This window comes from Melopsittacus undulatus, chromosome 2 (assembly GCF_012275295.1).
Source record: "Melopsittacus undulatus isolate bMelUnd1 chromosome 2, bMelUnd1.mat.Z, whole genome shotgun sequence".
In the NCBI taxonomy this organism is placed as follows: domain Eukaryota; kingdom Metazoa; phylum Chordata; class Aves; order Psittaciformes; family Psittaculidae; genus Melopsittacus; species Melopsittacus undulatus.
The window spans coordinates 60840914-60864335 of record NC_047528.1 but is presented as its reverse complement, the minus strand read 5'-3'; the positions used below and the strand labels follow the sequence as shown (position 1 = coordinate 60864335).

Here is a 23422-nt window from a genome sequence, read left to right as displayed (position 1 = left end):
CACACACCCTCATGAGCAGCCATGCTAGCACAGGGAGAGGTTATACCTGAGTATAGTGATAGCTGAGGTTAGGACGTAGGGGTGACCGTCACCTTAGATAACAGCATGAATCTGTGCTAGTTCGAATAAAACTAAATTTAAGAGTGGTGGGCTCTGATTGCAGACTTGGGTGCACAGAAAGGGATGGGGAATTCATGCGTAGTCTCATTTTGTGAACATACAACAACTGGGTTATAGGTAGATACCTTGTTTTGTTTCATGGGCATAAAGGAAATAGAAGTGCCATGGCTGTGTTAAAAGAACACAACTGCAGATTGGGAAGCCCAGTCTGTGCATCTGCTGAGAGTAACTCTTACAGCTGCAAATGCTGGGAAGCGAAGTGATATTGATTTTGTTTTTTAATTAGTATGTTGGGGTCAACCTTCTGCAGATGAGAAAAGCTTCAGAGGGGGAAATGAGGTCAACTGAAGTCTTTACTTACCAGAGGCAAACATAGGAAACAGACAGAAGTACAATATTTTATCTGAGATGTCTATAGAGCATGGAAGCAGGTTTCTCCCTGTTGCTGTTGTGGAAGATTTATCAGTTCCCAGCATCAGTGTGTAGAAGTTTCTTTGGCTACTGAATCACAGGTACAAACATAACATGTTTTAAAACAGATTTGTGAGCTCACTTGGGGTCAACTTATAGGGATCCCAACAATAGTACCTATTGTCCTTTGCTTATAGGTAAACTTTATCCACTTGCTTACAGCTGTTGCTTCTGCCTGTGTACTGCATTGTGTGTAACAGTTGTTTGCCATTCTTCTTCAGTGACGTGACTCAGTGGGCCTGCATTTATTTTGTGCAAGTATGTTCAAGGTGTGTTGTGTGGCAAAGGAGCACAAGCAACAGCCATTTTATATTCCTTTTTTATCTGTGAGCATGCACAGAGTTTCAAAACAGGGACAGGGAGCACTGAAGGTATCACAGGGGATGCAAACGACCAGTGGGCAGAGGGGCTGAAGTATTGCAGTGAGCTGGGAGCATTATGGAGAAGGGATGACACACGGTAGGTGGAACAGGGATAAGGCAATGAGGCTACAGAGGACAATGGGCATATTGTAGCGAGGAGGATGGAGTTATGGCATGGATGTTGGTAAATGGAAGCCTATGCTTTACAAAATCCCTTCAGAGTCTTGTGCTATAGAAGTACTTTTATCAAATTACATACGTCACTTGGCTATGTAGACAAGAACACAGTAATGCAGCTCCTTAATATAGCTCACTGTTTCTTTTTATGGCTGCAAACTTGCCAGTTTCCTTCAGATTTAGGCCCATACCTGTGTTAGAAAACCCGGATGCCCCAGGCTTTCCTGACTTCCCAAGTATCTCCTTCCCAAGTTTTCATTTGCTCTTGTATATTTCAATGTCTCCCTTTTTTTCTTAAAAAAAGGGAATTCATTTTGTGTTGTATCTGCCATGATTCAAGCAATGATGGACTGCCAGCTATATTCCTTTAGCTAGCCTGGACAACTTTTTGCCTACAGACTTCATGCTGCATGTGACTTAGTATTTGCCTTGTGATTTCTTGCTGTCCTTTAATACATGCTTTTTAATATATGTATAGCTTGTTCTTGGTGTGCCTCTTACTTCAGAAATTATAGCTGAAGCAGGAAAGCGTTGGATTCTAAGGGGTTTTTTTCACTTTTTTTTTTTTTATTTTATTTTCAGCTGCAGGCTTGAGAAGGGATGTTTTGTTGTGCTTCTTGGCCATGCTGGACTGTGATGTGTCTGGGCTGTTCTGCATAGGCATGGTCCAAGCCACCTCGGGGGGTTGTGACTGTCTGCACGACAGGTAATTTGATTTTTTGCTTTATGAAGTAATCTGTAGGCTCCTATTGCACTTTGTGTTCTGCTTTTGCCAGACCTCCAGGGAAGGAGTATTTCAATTACTGACTTTACAAGACCCAAAGCTTGGCGTTGAATGCTGACACAGGTCCTATTTCTTGCTGTTTAACGTATAATCATGCAAGACTGAAATCTGAATTCGCTGCTCTTCCCATGCCATCAGGTAGAGCGAGCTTTGCCGCTGATCTAATGGAGCCAGGAGACAGACTGGCCTGCTCCCAGCGCCCAGACAGGTTTGCTTATTTACCACGGGACTTCTTTTTCCCACTAATGAATGGGTTTCATCCTGGGGCATCGCAAGTGCCCTTTCGTTATGGCTCTGTGGGAAAGAAGACTTGAACATCCCTCTCTCCCTTTCGCCAAGACGCGCAGGCCGCAAGGCCGGGCCCCGCGGCTGCTCCCCGTCGGTGGGCGCTGTGCACGGACAGTGCCCTACAGCTGGTCCGCCCACCTCCCGCCGCTGCCCTGCAGCCGTCCCGGCGGGGCCGGGGGCTGCCGCTGCCGTACGGGCCGGAGCCGCCTTGCCCTAACGGTGACGGGACAGGGCAGAGGACGGCGGTGGGAGCGGCCGTCCCGCGCCGGCTGACGGGGGGGGGGGGGGCCCGAGACGCGGCGTGCGCTCCAGCTGTTGCAAAGCACCGCAGCACCCTCCCTTCCCCCCCCCCGCCTCATCTCCCTGGCACCCCGCTCCCCCTCCCACCACCCCTGGCGGGCAGAGGACCAATGAGCGCCGCGGCCGGCTGCCCCGCTGGCCAATGAGGGGGTGGCAGCGGGGCGAGGGCGGGAGCTGCCAGCGTGAAGGGGGGAGAGTCGGGCGCTGTGCACCGCTTCGCTCGGCTGCTCGGTCGCGGCAGCCGGGTCGCTGCGCGTTCCGAGCCCTGCGCTCGCCAGCTCTTTCGCCTTCCCATCGCGGCGGAGCAGTTCCTCTGTCTCCTCCTCCCCGGTCCAGCCTGTGCATCTCCGCGGCGGCGGGGTTCGAGCGCTGCCGATCGCCAGGCGCGGCGGCGGCACCACCACCACCACCATGGCGGTGGAGGAAGAGGGGCTGCGGGTCTTCCAAAGCGTCAGGATTAAAATAGGTGAGGGCGCGGGGTGTGGGCTCCTGGCAGCGGCAAGGAGCCCCTCTGGAGCGGGCCGCGCTGAGCAGCGCCGCTGCCGTGAGGCACCGCGGCCGGACGCTCTGTTGCGCTCCCCTGAGCTGCGCGTCCCGCCGGGACAGCGGTTGGGGGTGGCGGGGGCGGGCGGTGCCCGCGGGATCGGCCGTGCGGGGCTGGAGCCTGTGAGGCGGCCGGGTGCTGCGGTGACAGGCCGGCAGCGCCGGCGGGGTCCGGGCGGCGCAGGGTGTTAGGCGGATTTCGAGATTTTTTAAATAATTTTTTTCCTTTTAGTCGCTAAGCAACGCGGTAAAAGTTTGGAGGCGGTCACCGAGTCTCAGTACTTTATGTCACTGGCAGAGGTGGTGCGGAACCGGCCAAAAAACGGCTGTGGGAAGCAGCGTGTGCTTCAGCCTCTTCCCTCAGCAAACGGGACGGGCTGAGGCTGCTGCTTCACGGCTTCCTCCGACTCGCGTTGCTGTTGATTGAGTTCCAAACCACATCATTAGAAAGTAAGCGACAGATGTCGCCTTGCAGATTAAACTCTCCCTGGTAGAGCTCAGAGCGTGCCGGCTGGGAGGGAAAATCCTGCGTTTCCGTAACAGAGGCAAACGGAGAGAAAGCGGAGGGAGCGGTTTGCCTCCCTTCGATGAGGCATGGTGGCCGGGAGCTGAAGGGGAAGTGCAGAAGTTTAGCGCTGGACTCGCAGTGATGGGTACCGAGGGAGTTGTTGGGCTGGTAGCTTCCTATTAACTCTTCTCTTACATGTCCGTGCACATGAAAACAGATTTGCAACCACCAGTTGTCATGTTAGATAAAACTGAGAGCTAAGTTTGCTAGGAAATCTCATTATTTGGGTAGTGGCATTAGCATTTCAATGAGACCATTACTAAGATCGTTTCCTTAAGTTCTAGCAGGTGGTTTAGTGATAGTAGATTTTAAAAAGTAAAATTTCATAACAGAAACTAAAAATTGTATGTTGATTCTGTATTCTTTTATACATGCAGAAAATAGATATAGTAAGACTATAAAGTGTTGCCAGACTTGTTTTTTGTCTCTTTTCAAAGAGGAGAGGGGAAAAAATAGAATTCTTTCCACAAAGGAGTGATTCAGACAGCATGCAGGTGATGGTATTGAAGGTTGTTCCTATCTGGCGATTTTCAGAGTAAGAACACATCTCACATGATGGAGGATAATGACTCTTGGGTATTGTTTACAACAAACAGTGATGTTATTATACCCAAATGACTGATGTCACTGGAGTGTGGGAATTTCTTTGAGTGGTAGAAGAGATCAAAGATATTAATGGCGGCAAAAGATTTGAGATTAATCCCATTAAATCATGGATTGAAGTTAATCCTGCTGCTGGCTTCAGTTATCGGAGCCCTCATCAGAACTAAGCATTTGATTAACATGCAGTACTGCAGCCAGCATTCCCGCTGCCTTTTAGCGTGGATAGTAGGTAGGAAAAGCTGCGTGCCTCACTGGTACACCGGTGCTTCATTTCTGCCTTCCAAGCAGAAGGTCTTTACTCAATGAACTGCAAGAATGATGCCTTCTGGAGTACTGCAGTGCCCAGGTTTTCTGCTGTACCTCGGCAGAGGGCGGTAACAAGTACGCACAAAAGCGAGTGCTTTCCTGCTGTTCACTAGAAAGTATCTCAAGGCAGAGCCATCAGCTTTCGTGGCAGGAACATGAGTCTCTGAGATTTGCTTTTGAAAGTTAAATACCTTTCTGCAGCTGACTGTCTTTCATGAAGTTGATCAGACAATTAGAAGTGGCAGGATTGCTCTGATGGATTGAGGGAGTATTTATAATCTAACAAGCCCTGTAAAGCAATCCTAATCTTGAAGAAATTGTATGTTGAATCTTGTAGGCTCCCTGCAAAAAATCCTGAGAGTGAATTTGAAAGGAGGTAGTGAATGTTGACAAAAAAAAATGTAGTGTCCCTCTGGTTATATTCAAGAGTAAACTTGTCTGTTAGCAGTTCCCATTTGCTAGTATCTTGTAGGTTTCTCTGTTTTCTAGTGGCAGGACACTGAATCTTTTCATGAGTTAAGTGATAAGTTATTTGAGGACAAAGGGATAGGTTATTTCCCATCTTGATTTGCTTGTATTTTTCGTGTTTGAGAAGTGATCAGTCCTGTTCTTTAGGAACTTGCTTCATGGCCAAGCTCTGACAGATCTCTGACTTTCAGATATTCTGTGACTGATCTGGCAAGATGTCTTCTTCTCTGTAGTACCTTTGCTGGCAAATCATGAATGGGGGCACTGCTATACAAGTGTGCCTCAGTGTAAGTCTGACAAAATGTAGGACTGATGCTCTGAAGAATCGGTGCAAACACACTGTGAGATCAGTGTGGGACACCGATGGTGGTGTGCCTTTCTTAGTAGAGAGGCTGATGCAGTTTGGAGATTTCAAGCTGTGCAAAACATGTATAACCTAGAGATGTTTGAATGCCTTAATGTGAAGTATTGCATGGTTGGGTCTTGTCCTGTATTTCCAAGAAGCTTCAGGTAAATGAAAGCATTTTCTACTGCTGGTATAAGTTCTTCAGTTGGGAACTGATGGGCTGCATAGAGCCACATCTAGCTAGATGGGTAATTATATTGCAGACCTAAATGCTTCCACATTCAGAATAGTGTTGTTCTAGTCATGTTTGGATTTGGCTTGAGCCATCTCTTTCATATGCTGAAAATATAACCCTTGAGCTTTTTAGGAACCTGTTTCCCTCATACAGCTGCAATACCAATGATGTGCCATTTCCAGAAGGTGTCTCTTTGAGATCCTGAAGTTGTGGAGCAATGGTATGAACTCTGCCATTGTGGGTAGTAGTGCTAAGAGGAATTGTTATTGTGCTACCTCTTGTCCAGTTTCTGGTTTCTTTTGTGGTTTGTTGAATTGAAAGAACTCAATGCCTAGCTACTTCCGTTCATGTCTGTTGCAAGGAAGGAACATACAATAAAAAGAAAAAAAAAGTAGTATCTGTGCTAATGAATGCACTGTTGAAATGTCTGTTTGAAATCGGTTTATTTTGGCTTCCCATAACTGCAACTGTTATACTCTTGTCTTTTTTCCTTAACTGAAAATTATTTTTACCGGAATCCCTTGTACATAAACAAAACAATGTGTCATGTAAGACTAAACAAACACTTCCTATAAGATTGCCACTTTGAGGAAGTGTGCACTGCTGATATTTCCATGACTCAGTGTTTCAAAACCTGAAAGGAAACAACATAAGGCTCTATGGCTGATGATTGGCTGGAAAAACTACAAAGAGACCTTCTGCTTGACAATATGACTTGTGTTGTACTGTTAATAATGTTTAATAAATATACTTAATTGTTACTTCTTTTCTCCTTAAATGGCATCAACTATTAAGGTTTCAGCTGAGAAAAGAAAAGCTCATATTCAGCACTTCTGCTGTGGAAGGCTGTATAGTAGCTAGTAGAGAACTTTCTGCCAGATTTTACTTTGTGAAATTATTTACACTTGAAAAATACGGAGAAACAGCTCATCTGTGAATTCTCACTGTAAAGTAACAAGCTTTCCAGGTCCCTGAATTTTAGTACTCTTTTATTTAGCTCTGTAATCGTATTTTTTTCTAGATGTAGCAGTGCTTGCTATACAGGTTAAACTGTCTCACAGTTTTGAAATAATAATTGGAACAGGAGGATGCTGCATGTCAAGAGGCTAGTGGGGCCATAATATAACAAGGAGGACCCTTTGCTCATTGTTCTGTTGACTTTGGAAATCATAATGGTCCACTGTGAGAGCTTGTTGCAATTCAAGACACTAATAAATTTCTGAAACTTTTATCATCTTCAGAAAGGGCCAGGTATTGACCTTTTCTGGTTACAGGTGCTGAGATCAGAGTCTGAAATGGGGGTCTTGCAGCAGCATAATCTCTCTTCGGTGCTAAGTGTGATCAGAAGCATGAAGCTGTGAAATTTTTGTGATGAAGGTTGGGTACTACCTGATGTGAGCTGGTGCTCCACTTGCAGCTCACCCTGCTCAAATGAAACCCACCATTCTCTTAGAATTCAAAGCCCTGTTTTACACTGTGATGACCCAGTTGACTAGATGGAGGACTGTTGGTCTTTTGTAGCCTGTACTGTCTTTCTGACTCCTCATTTTCTGTGCCGTCTTTACTGATTCATACAGAGCTATTTAGTTTAGGACATTGCGAAAGCAATTGGACTTCTTTTTGTAAACTGAGAGTCTTGGGTGAAATCAGGCAGAGTATTTGCTTAAGTGCTAGTATACTAGTGTTTACGCAGGTTGATTGACAAGAGAAGGTATTTACTGCCCTTCTGCCATTAAACTTGACATGGAATCAATGTTTGAGAGATGCCTCTCTGCATTTCTGTAAAATTAGGAAGGAACTACCTTATCTCTGACAAACTTAAGGCCTCTTCTAAATCTAATAATCCTAAGGTTGATCAGGGAAATCCATTTTGCCTTGAGAAGATGTTCCTTTTTAGTGCTGTCTGTTGATATTTAGTGCCTCATCTTATGTGGTAACTTGTAAAAGTAAGCACAACTAAATATGCTCCCTGCATAGTAGTGTAAAAGGATTTATCCCTACTTAAGTAGGGCATAAGGTCATTGAATAGATATTTTAAAAATATTTTCCTGGCTGCCTGTACATACAAACCAGAAAATTAATATTTAGGAAATGTGAAATATTTCTTATAAAGATAACTGATTTTTCTAGTGCTTCAAAGTTAGTGGACCAACAAGTAAAGAAAGAAAGAGAAATTATTTGCATCTCACCCTGAATATATTCAAGTCTTCTCAAAATCATTTCTATACCTTAAAAATTTGGCAAGTACAGCTTAAACTGATGTGTAGGTAAAATAAAGTTGCTACTTACGTTGTTATGGATTGACTGCAATGCCATTTGAAGCTAGAGTCTGACAGGCTGTGGAGGGTGCAGAATGGATTATACAGATCTTTCACCACTAGTTCAGTATTTCATATTGCGCTAAATTTGGTGGTGGTTGTGTTCTGACTGACTTGTGTTCAGTTTGCTGAATGGAAAAGATGTGGGACTCTTTCTAGAGAAGGAGTACTGTGACTGTTCATGGAGCATCAGGAATAGCTGTAGCTGAGGAAAAAAATGGAGACCAAAGCATAGTTAATGCATGTGAGAGAAGGAAATGAAGGTAGCAGTGGAAGAGTGCTTCAGTGAACTTAGTTTGAAGAACTAGAAGATGTTTGTGTTTGGAGCTGCCAGCCTGCCATCAAATTAGCCATAACTTAATGTAAAAAATTATTCATATATGAGAGTGGAAGCCAATGTGACTTGGCTTTTAGGTTGTGTAGAGGTAAATTCAGAAGAGTGAAGCCATTAAACAGATCTGCTCAGAGCCTCTGATGTCAGGAAGCAAACTCTGTAGAGTTTTTTGTCCTCTTTTGGAATTAGTACATTTGAAAAAAGTGTTCTCTAATCTTTCTCATGAAAATGAATAGTGTTTTCTTGTCTTCTCATTGAGGTGATTATGTGCTGGTCAAAGTACCAAATGCTCTTATATGAGGACATTATGTAAGTGCTGGGTAACTTAGTTCTGGAGTTTCCCAGAAAATTAGTTTCTGTTGAATTACTCTTCAGACTGGTTGGTGGGTTGTTTTGTGTGAGGTTTTGTTTGTTTGTTTGTTTTTTGGTTTTAATATACTATTTTTTTACTTATTATTGGTAGAAAACAGTTTTCAGTCTTCTGTTTCTGAAATCAGTGGGTTAAGTAGATTGGAATATTAGCATCTCCTGTGTTCTTATGTCTCTGCTCTGCCTGGTGCTGTTCTCTGTGTTTCACACATGGCTTTGTGATTCTGTTCTTGCAGGTGAAGTCCAAGGTGCTGTGTGATATGTTAACTCAAATTAGTAGTCTGTTGCTGCTGAAAAGGCAGGTCTTGCTTCACTTTCCTACTCATCTTGCTCTCAGCTATGAAATGCTCTTTTGCATCCTCCACCCCACACACCTGCTGTAGACTGATGCTTTTCTGCTAACAAAAAAAATCCAGTTCAATTTGCAAAGCAGGCCCAAAGAATGCAACTTATTTTTCTTGTCAGGGTTAGTTTTCTTCTCTTTGAGTGAGCTGAATCAAGTGAATGTCAGAGCTGTCTCTGGACAAGTGTTGGGAGCTTGACTGGGCGTGAGTGTGGGAAATCAGATGGAGGAGACAGCAGGTGCATCCCCTGCTTTCATGTCTGTATCCTGGCAGCGTCACGAGACTGATTGAATCTTTCTATACTCTTCAGTCTGCTCCCCTTCCATAGTACATGTTTTCTTGATGATGCTGTATTTTTTAGCTTCCGATATCACCAGCTTGGCCAGCTGCTCTGGAGAACAAATGTTAAACTCAAGTGAGACCGCAAGGAGGATAATGACAGACTGAGTTATCTGTATCTCTGATCTTCCTTCTGCCTGAGAGATACTTCCATCTCACACTCAGTTCAGGAGCCTTAGCTGCTTCTGAAAGTGTAGGTGTTTTAGTTGGTATTAAATGATTAATATTAGCACATTCTTCTAAAGCTGAGGCACCTAATGTTGTTCATGCTTAAAGAGAATCCCCTCATTCCCCCTTCTTTGTATCACAGCAAGATTTCTACTTATGCAGATACACTGTCAAACATTGTTAGGTATGAAGCCATTTATTGCACTGGTGCTCCCACTGAAGGGTGCTATCTACAGCAAGATTAGAAAATAGTTAAAAAAAACCCTTCTAAAATACCTTTAATAGTGTTATAGCAGGTTAAAATTCTTAGAACAGATAAACAATATAGACTGCAAACAGACCTTCAGGTATTCTTCTATCCTTTCTTAGTCTCTGATTGATGAAGGGCTGACTGATCTTCATTACAGGAGTATAAACTGCGAATAATTCTATTGAAGCCAATAATTACACTTCTGAATTAAGTCTTTGAGCAGCTCATGTGGTAGTTTTTCTCTTGGAAGAGATGGAGGAAAGGATGAGGCAAAATCCAGCTGGTGTTGTCAAAGAGTACTTAATACCTCTCACATTGTGACAACTCTGCAGACTGTTTTGTTTGGAGAATACATGTTATGGTTTCCCTTTGTAAGAGCAGAAAACCTACAGTAAAGACAGAGGGTTGTAGTCTTTGCTGAATACTGTAGAAGATGTAAATATCAGACTTCTATATTACTCATGATTTCAGACCAACAAATGTTCAGTCAAACATGTAGAAGAAAAATAAATGTTTGTGTGTGCCAGTGGAATATTAATGTGTCTGGGTAACAAGTCACCAAAGGCTTATATTGATGTACTAGTATATACTGTATACTACTTATATATGATATGCTACTTATATATGATGTACTACTTATATACATGTACTAGTATGTCTTAATGTTGTGTTTTTAAACCTCCTAGTACCAGAGGCTTATCTACTCTGTGGTTGAGTCAAGGAGAAGCTTGGGAGATGCTTGGAGTTGTGAAACTATTTAAATATTCAGTGGAAAGGTTGAGGGGTTTGGGGTTTTCTTTTCCCCTTTTCTGTGTGTAAGAGATGAAATGTGGTATATTGGTATTTCTGAGACCTGAGGAAAGCACAGAAATGTTGAATACTTACAGCCTTGTTGATTTGCCCAACTTCGAAGAGTTCTGCTCTTCAGTTTTCATTCCAGACCTCAGAAATCTTACCTTTTTTCTACCTGACTAGAGACTCATGTGTTTGCCTTTTATCACCTCTCAGGGAACACTGAGGCAAAGTGAAGATCCTTTCATTAGCCCAGTACCCCAACAATGGAATTTTACTGTTCCGTACCTGCTGGGTTTTGCAACTGCATGGCTGTTAACTCAAATGGATTAGTGTGATGTGACAGTAAGAGGGAGAATGTTACACTTACAAATGGCTGATAGATTTGAACAGGCAGTGTTTGATGCAATGTTTAATTTGCATAAATATAAATGTGCTTTAGTTTTGTGAGCTGGTAGTAGGTAGATGAACATTAGATGAAGCATCTCAACTCCGCCACTACAATAAATTCCTGAAAAGCCTTGAAGCTGGGAAAAGTATCAATTTCTGCAATAATGGGAAGAGGGGAAATTTTCAATTAATGCAGGTCTGCGTTCCCTAAGATGCATACTTAAGCTTTCTTTTCATGTTTTACAGTGACCTTAGGAGGAAATACGCTTGTGTGTTTGTCACTGTACTTATAACAAATTTCAACAGATTTCAAAATCCATTTAAGATAAGTTTGTGTTGAAAGGCCTGTGTTGTGTTTCAGAAAAGGAATGTAAAACATTGGAGACACTGGGTATCACGGAGAGCAGAAGGGTATTTGAACTTGAGAAGGAGTTCCGTTTCCAGGGTTTTTAACCTAGAGTGGTTAATTTTATAATTTATAGCTGTAGGAATGAAGTTTTTGAGTGACTGATAAATTGTCTTTTAGCAATTTACAGCTTGTAAGTTCCCATTCAATTCCAGTTACACAGAAGGCATGTAGTATGAATCAGCTTTACTGGTTTTGATTTTTCTTGCTTTCAAGTTTCATTCTGCTTTAATGTTCCAAGTATTGAAAAACTGACAACTTGAAATAGTTTATTTACAGTTGTGCTTCTGTTATGGCTGCTTATACAGAGTTCTTAATTCCAAAAAAGCAGATGCACTGATGGCTGGGTTGTAAACTCCTTAAAAAAAAGGAGAGAATGAAAGAAGTTTATTTTTACTCTGTTTTCAATTTCTTCTAAAAATATTTCTGTTTACAAATTGTTTACAGCTACTTACTTTTTGTTCAAGAACTCTAGAAGAAAACAGTTAGTGGTAGGCTTTTACAAGGCTTTAGTTGATTCTTGCTTGTATTTCCCAGCTGGTGTTAGAGTACATCTGGAATCTATGAAATTCCTTTCTTTGTTCCTCATTTCCTGTTCCATTCAGTACTACAGTGTGGCATTCTGAAAGCTCTTTCTCTTGGTATTTTCTTCTAAGATGCATGTTTTAAAGCATTTAGTGAGTTCTTAAAGGTGGTTATATGTTCCTTGTGCTTAACAGCGTAATTGAACTGTATCATGCAACTTCTCAGATGTTCTGTTTTGGTATTTCAATGAGAAATAGTTTTGTTGATTTTTTCTGGCAGTCATTCAGCTTGTAGAATTGTAGGAAGGAGGGTGGTAGAAAGAGAAGAAAAATCTGGTAGATAGTACAAAAGCTCCCTTTCTTAGCCTCCCTCTCTCCTCCCTCCTCCTCCTGCCCAGGAACAATCACCAGTTTGTAATGGAAAATTAGATCTATTTTGCAGGAGACACAGGGTGTGACATCCTACAGTTGCTTTTAGATTCTGGTTTGGAAAGCTGGTTGCTGCTACAGAACACGTGAACACAACCTTGGAAAACTGAGCTCTGACAGTATGACACGATGTGAGAGCTGTGTGTCTAAACCAAAAACAATCTATATCCCCTCCAAACCAGCAGTATTTAAGTTAGATATACTGGTTGGGACTGCATTGTTGCAGATCCCTAATAGTCACTAAAAAAGAGAGGGGTTCCTGGGGTCTAACAGAATTGCTCTTACTTATTGCAAGGCTGTGGGTTTTGTTGTTTTGTTTTTTTTTTTTTCCTAAGAACAAAACTTCTGAAGAAATTGTGCTTTTATGAATACTTATATATCTGGATGGTTGGCCCGAGCTTTCCAGAAAGAATGGAAGTTCTTCATTGTCCAGTGTCTGGCTCTTCAGTTGTTGTCATTTGCCAACTATGAGTGTTGTTTCTGAGATTGTAACTTTGCCCTCTACATGCTCTCTGTAGTCATGAAAGATCTGTAGTGGTACAATACATGTTGAAAAGCTTCTTCACAAAGCACCTGCTATTGAGATGAGGCTTTGCATCACAAGCATTGTTTCTTCTGTTTATAAATACACTAGCAATTTTTGAATTGCAGAATATCTCTGAAAAAGCAGTGTTTGCTCTCATGGAGAACTTAGTATTAGGGAAATACTTAGTTTTATCTGCCTCTGAATGCAGTTCAGCAGAGAGAAGCAGGGAATGGTGCTGTGGGACCTGTCACTGCTCTACAGGTCAGACTTTCAGATCTGCTGATTCCAGTTGCGTATCTTTTTACTTTTTTCAGATGTTCCTAACAGAAACTGTATAATTGATTACATTAAAGGGATTGTACATATGGGTAATTGCACATTATATTTATTCAGTGTATTAAAAGGAAATCAGGGATAGTGGTATTTGTTTCTGTAAGGTATGCAAAAATAATGGCAGAACTGTGAAACTCCTGAAATTTTTGCATCACTTGTTGCAAATTAGCAGTTGCATGAATTCTGTCTTTCAGCAGATCATGTGGCTGCAGTATAAGATAAGTCACATTTTGTAGAGTAGATATTTGATGTTTGGGACCTTGGCTGATGTGTAATACTCAGATGTCAAGCTGTTATGGTACCTGAAGAAGCACATTTGTGCTCTGTTAGCATCTCTTGCCCCAAATGTAAGGTAGAAGGTGATGAACACCACTCTTATTTCTGTGAACATTATTCTTACCCTGTGTTTGTGGATTGTTCCAGGTAGTTAATTTTTCTGCATGCTGTCAGCCAGCAGCCCTTGGATGATTCTGCTTGATTTGCCACTAACAGTGTATGGTACTCTAAGACAGGAGCTCCAGGTAGTTGCTTCAGAATAGGCTTAGGTTATCAGTGCTTCAGAGATGATGGTGGAGGAAGGAAGTCATGGTTGGTGGTCATAAATCCACCCATGACTAAAGCTAGGGGAACTGCTTATGCCTCTTCCCTCTCAGAATAAAGATCCAGCCTCTCTAATCGCTGGGGTGATGCTTGCAGTGGACTTGGGGACACTGGTGTTGTATGTTGGGGTTGGAAGGAGCTAGATTTCAGGACAGAGTGGGTGGTATACTTATTCTCTCCCTATTCCCCTCTGGCTTTTTATTTTTTCGGCCTACTAAGCAAAATTGCCTGAGAGAAAAAAAAAAAAAAAGAGCTAATTCTTATTCAGACCAATGCTCCTGACTGTCTGTTTTTGAGTGGTAAGGCAGAAGTTTTTGACAAGGAATAAGAAGTGCCTGGGGGAATTTAGGATCTTGCAATAGAGCAAAATAGCTGCAGCAAAAGTGAAGCTCTAACAGGCTGATAATTAGCTTGTTTTGACACCTGCTTCTGTGACAGTGTGCCCAAAAGTTGTGGGTTTGAAAGTAAAATCGACTGAATTACTTTTAAAATCAGCTCCAGAATTAAATGTAACCATTCTCTGTAATAGTCTAGCAGGAAATGTTGTCATTATTAGAATTTCCTCATAACACCTGCAAATTTTTGGTATGTTGATGCCTTGGTAATGGGAATTTGTAATGTAGTCCTTCAGCTAAATTGTACTTCATGCTCTTGAATATGGGCATTACTTTCTTGTGCAAAGGGAATCTCAGGAACTGAAAACATACTTTTCTCTGAGTCTTTGAAATCTTACTCTGGTATAGTTGTACTATGTCAAATTCCATGTGCTTTTTCTGTATGGTGGCTGTTTGATTTTAGCAGTAACCAGAGGTACCAAATGCTTGTAAGGAGGGGTCCCTGCTTTAGTAATACCATGCACACTGCATCGGTAACTGGGTAGAAGCTAATATAGTGCTTAACAGACCATGCAGAGGGTCGAAATGAAATGGGATCATGCATTACTATCTTGTCAAAGAAGGGCTTAGAACCAAGTAAGAGCTTACTTGTCTGTGAGTTAATGTCGGGCTGCAGGTATACCAAAACTACTGTACTGTGTGGGGTTAACTAGGTGCTTAGGAACGTCATCTGAAAAGCCCACTACTTGTGAGGTGACTTGTCTTCAGAACATACTGGGAATGGGGCTAGGTTTGATCCCTTGTTCTCCAGAACTTCAACATGTGAGATAGGGACAGAAGCTTCCACCTACTCCCTTCAGAGTGTAGAGTAAGTCACAAGGCAGGACCTTGTAGCTATGCTTTAAAGGTGTGAATTCGTGCTTTTGGAGGAGGTGACGGTGGTGGTGATATATCAGTGCCTTTGTTGTATATTAGGTAAAGCATTTGGTAGTCTTCTGTCTCATGAGAATGCTAATGTATTTTGCAGTGTACATATCTTCTAGTGTGTCAGGCTGTGGGAGATCGAGCTGGGGATATTTGTTTTGGAGCAGGTTGGGCTTGGACAGAAGCAATGCACAATGGAGCATATGGATCTAGTATAGGTGTTGTGCACTTACTTCACTTGGCACAGGTTGCCCAGAGAAGTTGTAGCTCCCCTACCCCTGGCAGTGTTCAAGGCTGGGTTGTATGGAGCCTTGCCAGGAGCAACCTGGTCTAGTGGAGTGTCCCTCTCCATGGCAGGGGGGAGAAACTGGATGGTCTTCAAGGTCCCTTCCAATCCAAACCAACTGTGATTCTATGGGTATTTTTTTGTCATTGTTTTGGACATGGATGCATGTTTCATTTTTTTGGTGTCTGACTATTTCCCTGCAAAGTTAGAATTTGTATAATGAGTGAAGCTGGGTATAGCAGGGAGAGAAGAGTGTCTTATGGTGAACATGTCTAGAAAACTACAAGTGGGGTGTGTGCAGCTCGCCTGTTGCAGATATCCATTAAGAGGAGAGCCAGTCTTTTTGTGTAGCCCCTGCCAATTTGCTTGTTTTTTCTCTCCTCTATGATACACCTGAAGCAGCTGTGCTGCTGTGGGGAGCCTTCACAGCCCCAGGGGGAGCAGGGTGTTGGGAAAGATGAGTGATGGCCCAGCCAGTGCCTGCTAGGTTTTTTTTTTGCCTTGTTTGCTGAGTGATAGCTTTCTTTGGAGAACCATGAGATAAACACTAAAATAGGCCAGCACAGGATGAAGGTGACAACAGTATAAAGCTTCAAAATGTCATTTTTGAGCCAGTGGGTTGGCTTTATTTTAATCAAGATTTTAAATGTTGTTGGTTGATGGTTTTTTTGCTCCTTTTTTTTCTCTTTTTTTTTCTCTTTTTTTTCTCTTTTTTTCTCTTTTTTTTCCTCTTTTTTTCTCTTTTTTTTCTCTTTTTTTTATCTTTTTTTTCTCTTTTTTTTCTCTTTTTTTTCTCTTTTTTTTCTCTTTTTTTTCTCTTTTTTTTTCTCTTTTTTTCTTTTTTTTTTCTCTTTTTTTTTATCTTTTTTTTTCTCTTTTTTTTTCTCTTTTTTTTTCTCTTTTTTTTTCTCTTTTTTTTTTCTCTTTTTTTTCTCTTTTTTTTTTCTCTTTTTTTTCCTCTTTTTTTTTTCTCTTTTTTAACAGACATTGAAGTACAATTCTTGGACAATAATAGCTTATTTTCAAGAGCATGCTTGAGTATTTCTTTGGGAAGTGGAGCATTTACTCAGCTTTTGATGGGCAATAATGTATATTCTGTTGTAGGGCTGTGATTCAGAGCTTTTGGGCTAGAAAGGGAAGGAGGTAGAAGTTTTGTAAATTAAAACTAACTCAAGAGGATGCTGCTGTAATCTCCTGTGGTATTAGTGGTGCCTCAGAAAGGTCTTTAATTATGCCCAGGCTTCAGAATCATATTGGCAGTTACAGCTTAGCTGTAGACTGTATCTTGTTGCTATTGGTTTGTACTCTTGTAATAATTCACATTGGATAGTCCAGCCCCAGGCCTTCAAGACAGTAAGTTTGACCTGGCCCACTTAGTTCATTTTACAGTCTCCTCAGGTGTATTTTTCTTTTCAGTTCATTACTTGCCTAATTAACCTTACTGATAAATGAGCTTTCATACTAATTATGTGAAAGACAGCCTGATTTCCCTGCAATGCATAGCTGCTCTTCTGCCTGTAAGACAGCGTGCATACTTACCTCACTGTGACGTTATAGTATCAGACGTACATCTGCATTCACGTTCCTGCCAGGGGAATATGAATCTATCTAGGTGACTTGTGTTGTCTACCCGTGTCAACTAAGCACCAGTGAGCTTTCAGAATCAAATCCTTGAAATGGAGAGTTACCATCCTGAGGGTTGTCCATTGGTCTGATCCCTTTGTGGACATAAAATTCCTCTTGCTACCGGAATATATACTTGCCTATAAAAGGAAAGCACTGTGCTGCTTTCTTTCCATGGGATGGGTGGTACTTGTGTAACAAGCAGTTATTCTGTTCCTGTAGTGGAATATGTGGCTTCCTGCACATATGTTCAAAACCTGCTGTCGATGGGCTTTCACTGTCTTCCTTACCCTATGATGAAATGCTTTATCTTCTGTCCTTTTCCAAGGCAGAGCTGACTCTCTGAAGTGGGTAGAAAATGGTGTCTACCAGCCACGGTGCCAGTTTTGTCTAATTCTATATTTTTCTGGAAGGCAGTTTTGTAGAAGTGGCAAGGATCTCAGTGCCCAGTGTGTTATTCAGATCTGTCATTCCACTGTGGCAGTCATCTTTCTTCCTGCTTACTTCATTCACAATGTGCCTTCCCCCTGCTGAGACATACAGGGCAGGTGCTTCACAGGCAACTCTCCCAGCTGTATATAGAGATGGAATAGGTTGCTTTACATAAGCAGTGCCCAGGGTGGTGAGAGCCCTGCTAGGGGAAGGGACAGGGGAGGACAAGCAGTGTTCTGTTTCTCTGCCCAGCCAAGTCTTGTTTCCTTCCTTTCAAGATTCTGTTCTTGTCAATCTGCGCTTTGAGTCAAATACCTTCCGCGTCCTCCTTGACACAGTATTGCTCTTGCAGTGAAGGTTCTGCCTGGCATATCCAGTCCTAGGGAAATGAAATGTGATACCAGAGCTCTCACAAGGATCAGAAAAGATGCTGATTTCTATTTTCTGGGGATTTAGGGGACTTTGTTTTAATTGTTTGAGTTCCCATTCTAAAGGTAAGGGATGCTTCATACATAAGCTGGACATCTGCAGGACAAGCTGATTTTTCCTGACTCAATGTTTGTTGTTTTAGCTGAAACACTCGAGGGGAGCAGAAGGAGTTTAGCAGAAAAAAGTTTAGGTGACTCTTTGGGTCTAGAGCATAGAAACTAAGGAGGAAGATGCTATTAAGAAACTAGCACTAAACTGTTGATTTCCCTTTTCTTCCCACTGTGTACCCCTCCTTCTCCTGCTGCTCCCCAGCAGAACTTGTCCAAACTCTTCCTGTTCTTCTGCAGGGTTTGACACCAGTTTTTTACTTTCTGCAAGCTGGCAGTAATTTAAGTTTTAGCATTATGTGACTGCATAAAGGTCCCAGGCCTGGTGTAGAGCATTATTTTGTTCAAGTAGCTTCTATTCTAGTTGCTTCAAGACTAAACAATGTAGAAAAGTCAGCTATAACCTTAATAATAAATCCCATCTTGTATTCTAGCTGCTTACTTTTCTGAAGAGCTGCTTGTCACTTACATTTCAGATATAACCTTTTGCTTAGCTTTCTGTAGCCCTGTTTTGTATAGCAATAATTACTTAAATACTCTAGTGGTCCTTGAGACCTTAGTAAGAGAAGTCCCAGTGCCCTGCTGGTATGTGTGGGTTGGTGGTGTTTAGAGCAGAACTGAATAAACAAAAGATAAATGTAGAGTGGCTCTGTTAAGCTGTGAGTCCATCCTGTCCCACTTGTCAGGGAGCCCAAAGTGCATTAGTTGTTAAAGAGAGGCAAGCTGGAAGCTGAGTGTGACAGCAAAGTAGGCATCATTGGTGGTCTTGCCAATGATGTTGGGAATCCTGTGGTAGCCAAACAAGAGTAAAGCAGGTCCATTATGTTAACCAGGGTCAACCAAGAGCCTGATGATCACCAGACAGGTCTGTTATGATGGGTATGTCTAAGGTAACATCAGGAGATTAAGTCAGAGGTTCAGGGTCAAGCTCTATAAGGTAAACAGCCAGGCACAGATAAACCTGCTACATAGCTCTAGTAAAGGACCAAGGGCAAGTGTTTGAGCTGGAATACAGCTCTGAGGTGGAGAAAGGTGCTCAGTGAGGCTTGCTCCGGTGCTTTTCCCCCCAGCTCTCTTCCCAGCAGCCTGGTCCAAGCTTACACAGCAGCACCATGTCCCAGTTGGGCTTGAGGCAAGGCATTCAAGCCCATGAGGGGTGGGGAAGAGGCTGAGCTCATGGTCCTGCACCACTGGTGTTCTGGCAAGATCTTGTCTGGACTAGCCTTTATCTCATAAAATCTTCTGCAGTTCCTGATCCTGGGGTAACCATGGTGGGAATCCTAAAGGGTGAAAAGAGGAAGCACACATGCAGTAACAGAAAATAGGGCTGCATGTTTTGTAACACTAACTGTGGCAATAAAATGCATCTTGTGTACTAGGGGAGCCAACCCCTGTCGTTCACTATGACTAACATTGGAAGGTGAGTGTTTCCACAGCTCCTTGTGGATAAGGACAAGTGTGTGGGAGACACTAGGTATTAGGTAGCTATTGCTGCACTATGGAACAGTTATTGCTAATTGGACTGGGGATAGAAGGAAAGTAGATTCTCTTGAAGCCTCTTTAACCTTCTGCAGCTGTGTTTTGTCTCTGTATTCATCCGTGTATTTTGGCTAATATCTTGCTCTCATTCTGTGACAGTTTTTAGTGATTTATTGTTCTTCCTTCTTTCTGTGGTTTGAAAACCATGGCTGATTTTTGTGAAGTTTCTTGTGCACGTTCTTACTTCTCTCCGGGCTGTGGCAAGCTTGCCCTTACCTCATGTCAGCACTATTGTATTGAATAGAAGAAGAGAACTATTAGTGTAAAGTTCCTTTGTTTCCTGTCTCTTTCACCCTTCCCCAGAAGCATTTTTTTTTTTAGACTTCTCTGTGCTATTTCTGTGGGAGCTGTACTGAAGGAGCTTTTGCAGTGGAGGGTTGTGTAAAAATTAGCTGATGAGCTCAACCAGTGGCTCTCCCTGCAGACCTGGACTCGAGATGAAAGGGTTTGGTTTGCGATCGAGTTTCCTGCAGCTTTGAAAGATGATGATGTGTCTTGTAACAGCAATACTTCCAATGTGCTTTTCCACAGAAGGGAGAGTAATGACTGGTGTTTTGTAGATAAGACATGTGGTGCCTCAGTCTTCCTCTTTAATTCTCTCTGATTGAAAGAGCTAGAAAAAGTTATCAGTGTTAAATCTTTTTTCAGAAAGATGAAGGATAACTCATTCAAAATATTTTGAACTGTAGTCTGAAACGTGTTTCATGGAGGATTCACTTTAGAAAATACTAGAGAATACTCTTAAATGTGTCAGAGGCTTTTTCTACATAATCAAATTGTTCAGAGATTTTTATTTTCACTTAAGATGCCCATGAATCTTAGAATCACAGAATGTTTTGTGTTGGAAGGGACCTTAAAGCTCATCTAGTTCCAACCCCCCTGCCATGGGCAGGGGCACCTTCCACTAGACCAGGCTGCTCATAAAGCCCCCTCCAACCTGGCCTTGAACACTGTCAGGGTTGGGGCAGCCACAAGGTCTCTGGGCAACCTGTGCCAGTGCCTCACCACTCTTATGGTGAAGAATTTCTTCCTAATGCCTAATGGAAGTCTGCCCTCTTCCAGTTTAAAGCCATTTTCCCTTGTCCTGTCACATGTCCCGCAAAAAGTCCCTCTCCATATTCCTTGTTAGGCCCCTTTTAGGTATTGAAAGGCTGTTACAAGGTTTCTCCAGAGCCTTCTCCAGGCTGAACAGCCCCTGCTCTCAGCTGTCTTCATAGCAGAGGTGCTCCAGCCCTTGAAGCATCATGAAGCTTGTACTGTTTGAGATTAGTAATGCCTTGTTGCAGGACAGCAAGCATTCCAGTATGTTTAAAGTTATCTTGCTTGTGCAAGAGTAGGGAGATGACATGCAATCTCGTTAAGCAAAGATGTAAGGAAACAGCAGTTGCAGAGTGGTGGGGGAGGAAAATTCTTCACAACTGTCATATAAAGAAAGTAGGAGAGGATCTTCCTAAACCAGGAAGCAGAGTGAGCTCACAAGAAGTGTAGAATAGTTATGGAGCGTTCCTTTATAGCATTGCTTTACCATTAGTCCTGGTGTTTTATGTGAGTGTTGTTGGTTCTGTCACTGTCTAGGTTAGAGTACTCCTTTGAACTGAAGGGTACAGCAGGGAGGTGGAAGTGCAAAGAAGTTGAAAGGACAGCTTATCTGGTTAAGTGGCTTTTTCCTCCCTGCTGGGAAGACCACAGAGCTGTACTATCTATTCAGTAGACATCTTCCGCTGGGTGTGAGCTGTTGGTAGTTTGCACCTCTTAATGATAACAAGTGAGAGAACTTTATTTTAGATAACCAGCAGATATAAGTAGTTGTCATAAAGCATTTTTAATGGGGATCTGTCAGGGTGAGGAAGGAAGCTTGTTAAATGGGTATCCTTGTTCCTGCGACTACATGGTAACTGGTTAAAGCTCAGTGATGTAATTGGATTCCTTGGCAGATTTATTTTAGCTGGTTACTTTGCAGTTATCAGCTGTACATGTACCTCATCTCTTCCCTTTTGAATGTAAGCTTGACTGACAGCATTTATTATCTCTCACTGCTGATGAAAACAAGGCAGGGTCTGTGTTTAAGATTAGGAATACAGCTTCTAATCTGCAAGACAAATTTCAGATATATGTCTTTACATCTACTTTGCCTTTATAAAAGGGAGCAAACTAATGGAAGAGGTACCTTTTAAACAAGTTTGGGTGTGGGTCTGCTAATGAAGAATGGCAGTTTCAAAACCACTTACTTGAATTTTATGGTTCTCAAGAGAATAAAGATTTGTGGGTTATTTTTCCTCCACAATATGGACATCTGTCAACTTTGGTTAGCCATGCCAGCCAGAGTTACACAACTTGATTGGAATGGTAGACTGTGCTGGAGAGAGGATATCCCATGAATTTGAGAATGAAGCTTGTAGATGATAAATGCCAAGGCAAGAGTTAATTTAATACCTACTTTCCATAAATAGAGGAAGTTGATTCATAGAGTCACAGCTAGAGAGTACATGAGCATGTCTGAGACTTCACTGTCCTGCTTGAGATCAGAAATACACTGGATAACATGGAGGTCAAGTTGCACAGTCTAATCTTCCTCTATCCTTAGAATGGGGGTCAGAAAGACCAAATGGCATGGAAATAAATTTTTTTTTTTTTGTAATTGTTCTCTTCACTGTTTGGGTTCTCAATACTCCAAATGATGTCACTATTCCAAACACTTAAGATGTACTTACGATCTAGTTAAAGATCAGTGTTGTGTGATACTTGATTATACCCTCAGCAAGTTTGCCGATGACACCAAGCTGTGTGGTTCAGTTGATATGCTGGAGGGAAGGAATGCCATTCAGAGGGACCTTGACACACTTGTGAGGTGGGCTGATGCCAACCTCATGAAATTTAACCATGCCAAGTGCAAGGTCCTACACCTGGGTCAGAGCAATCCCAGGCACAGCTACAGGTTGGGCAAAAAGGAAATTCATGGTAGTCCTGCGGAGAAGGACTTGGGGGTGTTGGTCAATGAGAAAATGAACATAAGCCAGCTTCAGTGTGCACTCACAGCCCAGAAAGCCAACCGTATCCTGGGCTGCATCAAAAGGAGCGTGACCAGCAGGTCAAAGGAGGTGATCCTGCCCCTCTACTCTGCTCTCGTGAGACCTCACTTGGAGTATTGTGTGCAGTTCTGGTGCCCTCAACATAAACAGGGCATGGAACTGTTAGAACAAGTCCAGAGGAGGACCATGAGGATGCTCAGGGGACTGGAGCACCTCCTATATGAAGACAGGCTGAGAAAGTTGGGTCTGTTCAGCCTGGAGAAGAGAAGGCTGCATGGAGACCTCATAGCAGCCTTCCAGTATCTGAAGGGGGCCTACAGGGATGCTGGGGAGGGACTATTCATTAGGGACTGTAGTGATAGGACAAGGAGTAATGGGTTGAAACTTAAACAGCAGAGGTTTAGACTTGATATGAGGAGGAAGTTCTTTACTGTTAGGGTGGTGAGGTACTGGAATGGGTTGCCCAGGGAAGCTGTGAATGCTCCATCCCTGGCAGTGTTCAAGGCCAGGTTGGATGAAGGCTTGGGTGATATGGTTTAGTGTGAGGTGTCCCTGCCCATGGCAGGGGGGTTGGAACTAGATGATCTTGAGGTCCTTTCCAATCCTAACTATTCTATGATTCTATGATTCTATGCTTGTGGAAGAAAATCTGTCTATTCTGTTGGTTGGATAAAGCTGTATCAAAACCCAGCAGAACAAGCACTGTCAGAAATGAAATCAAAGTTTTTAAAATGTCAGCTGAGCAGAGCTTCAAATTTAGAAGTTATTTGAAAGTTGTGTAGGGTTTTCATATAACTCCATGTAACATATGGTTGTACAATATAAAATATATATAATGTATTCTAATTGCATAATTATGGCAATGAATATTATACAGGTAATGACAATATTATGTGTAGTATATTTTGTTATGATACGCTAAACGTTTGTTATATATTATCACGGAGAACAGTATTTTGGTGTGTATATATACTTTACTGACCACAAGCTCTGTAATTTTGAGGCAGGTTGGCTACAAATTACTA

General features: G+C 42.3%; 1 protein-coding gene across 1 annotated transcript in view; it reads left to right on the top strand.

Moving 5' to 3' along the window:
- Positions 1 to 2731: 2731 nt before the first annotated feature.
- The window catches only part of RASA3 (RAS p21 protein activator 3), a 131935-nt gene continuing 111244 nt past the window's right edge, over positions 2732 to 23422 (top strand). Inside the window, exon 1 of the mRNA XM_034074338.1 lies at positions 2732 to 2968. Coding sequence (XP_033930229.1) covers positions 2914 to 2968 — 55 coding nt within the window. The 5' untranslated portion in view covers positions 2732 to 2913. The remainder of the gene's footprint in view (positions 2969 to 23422) is intronic.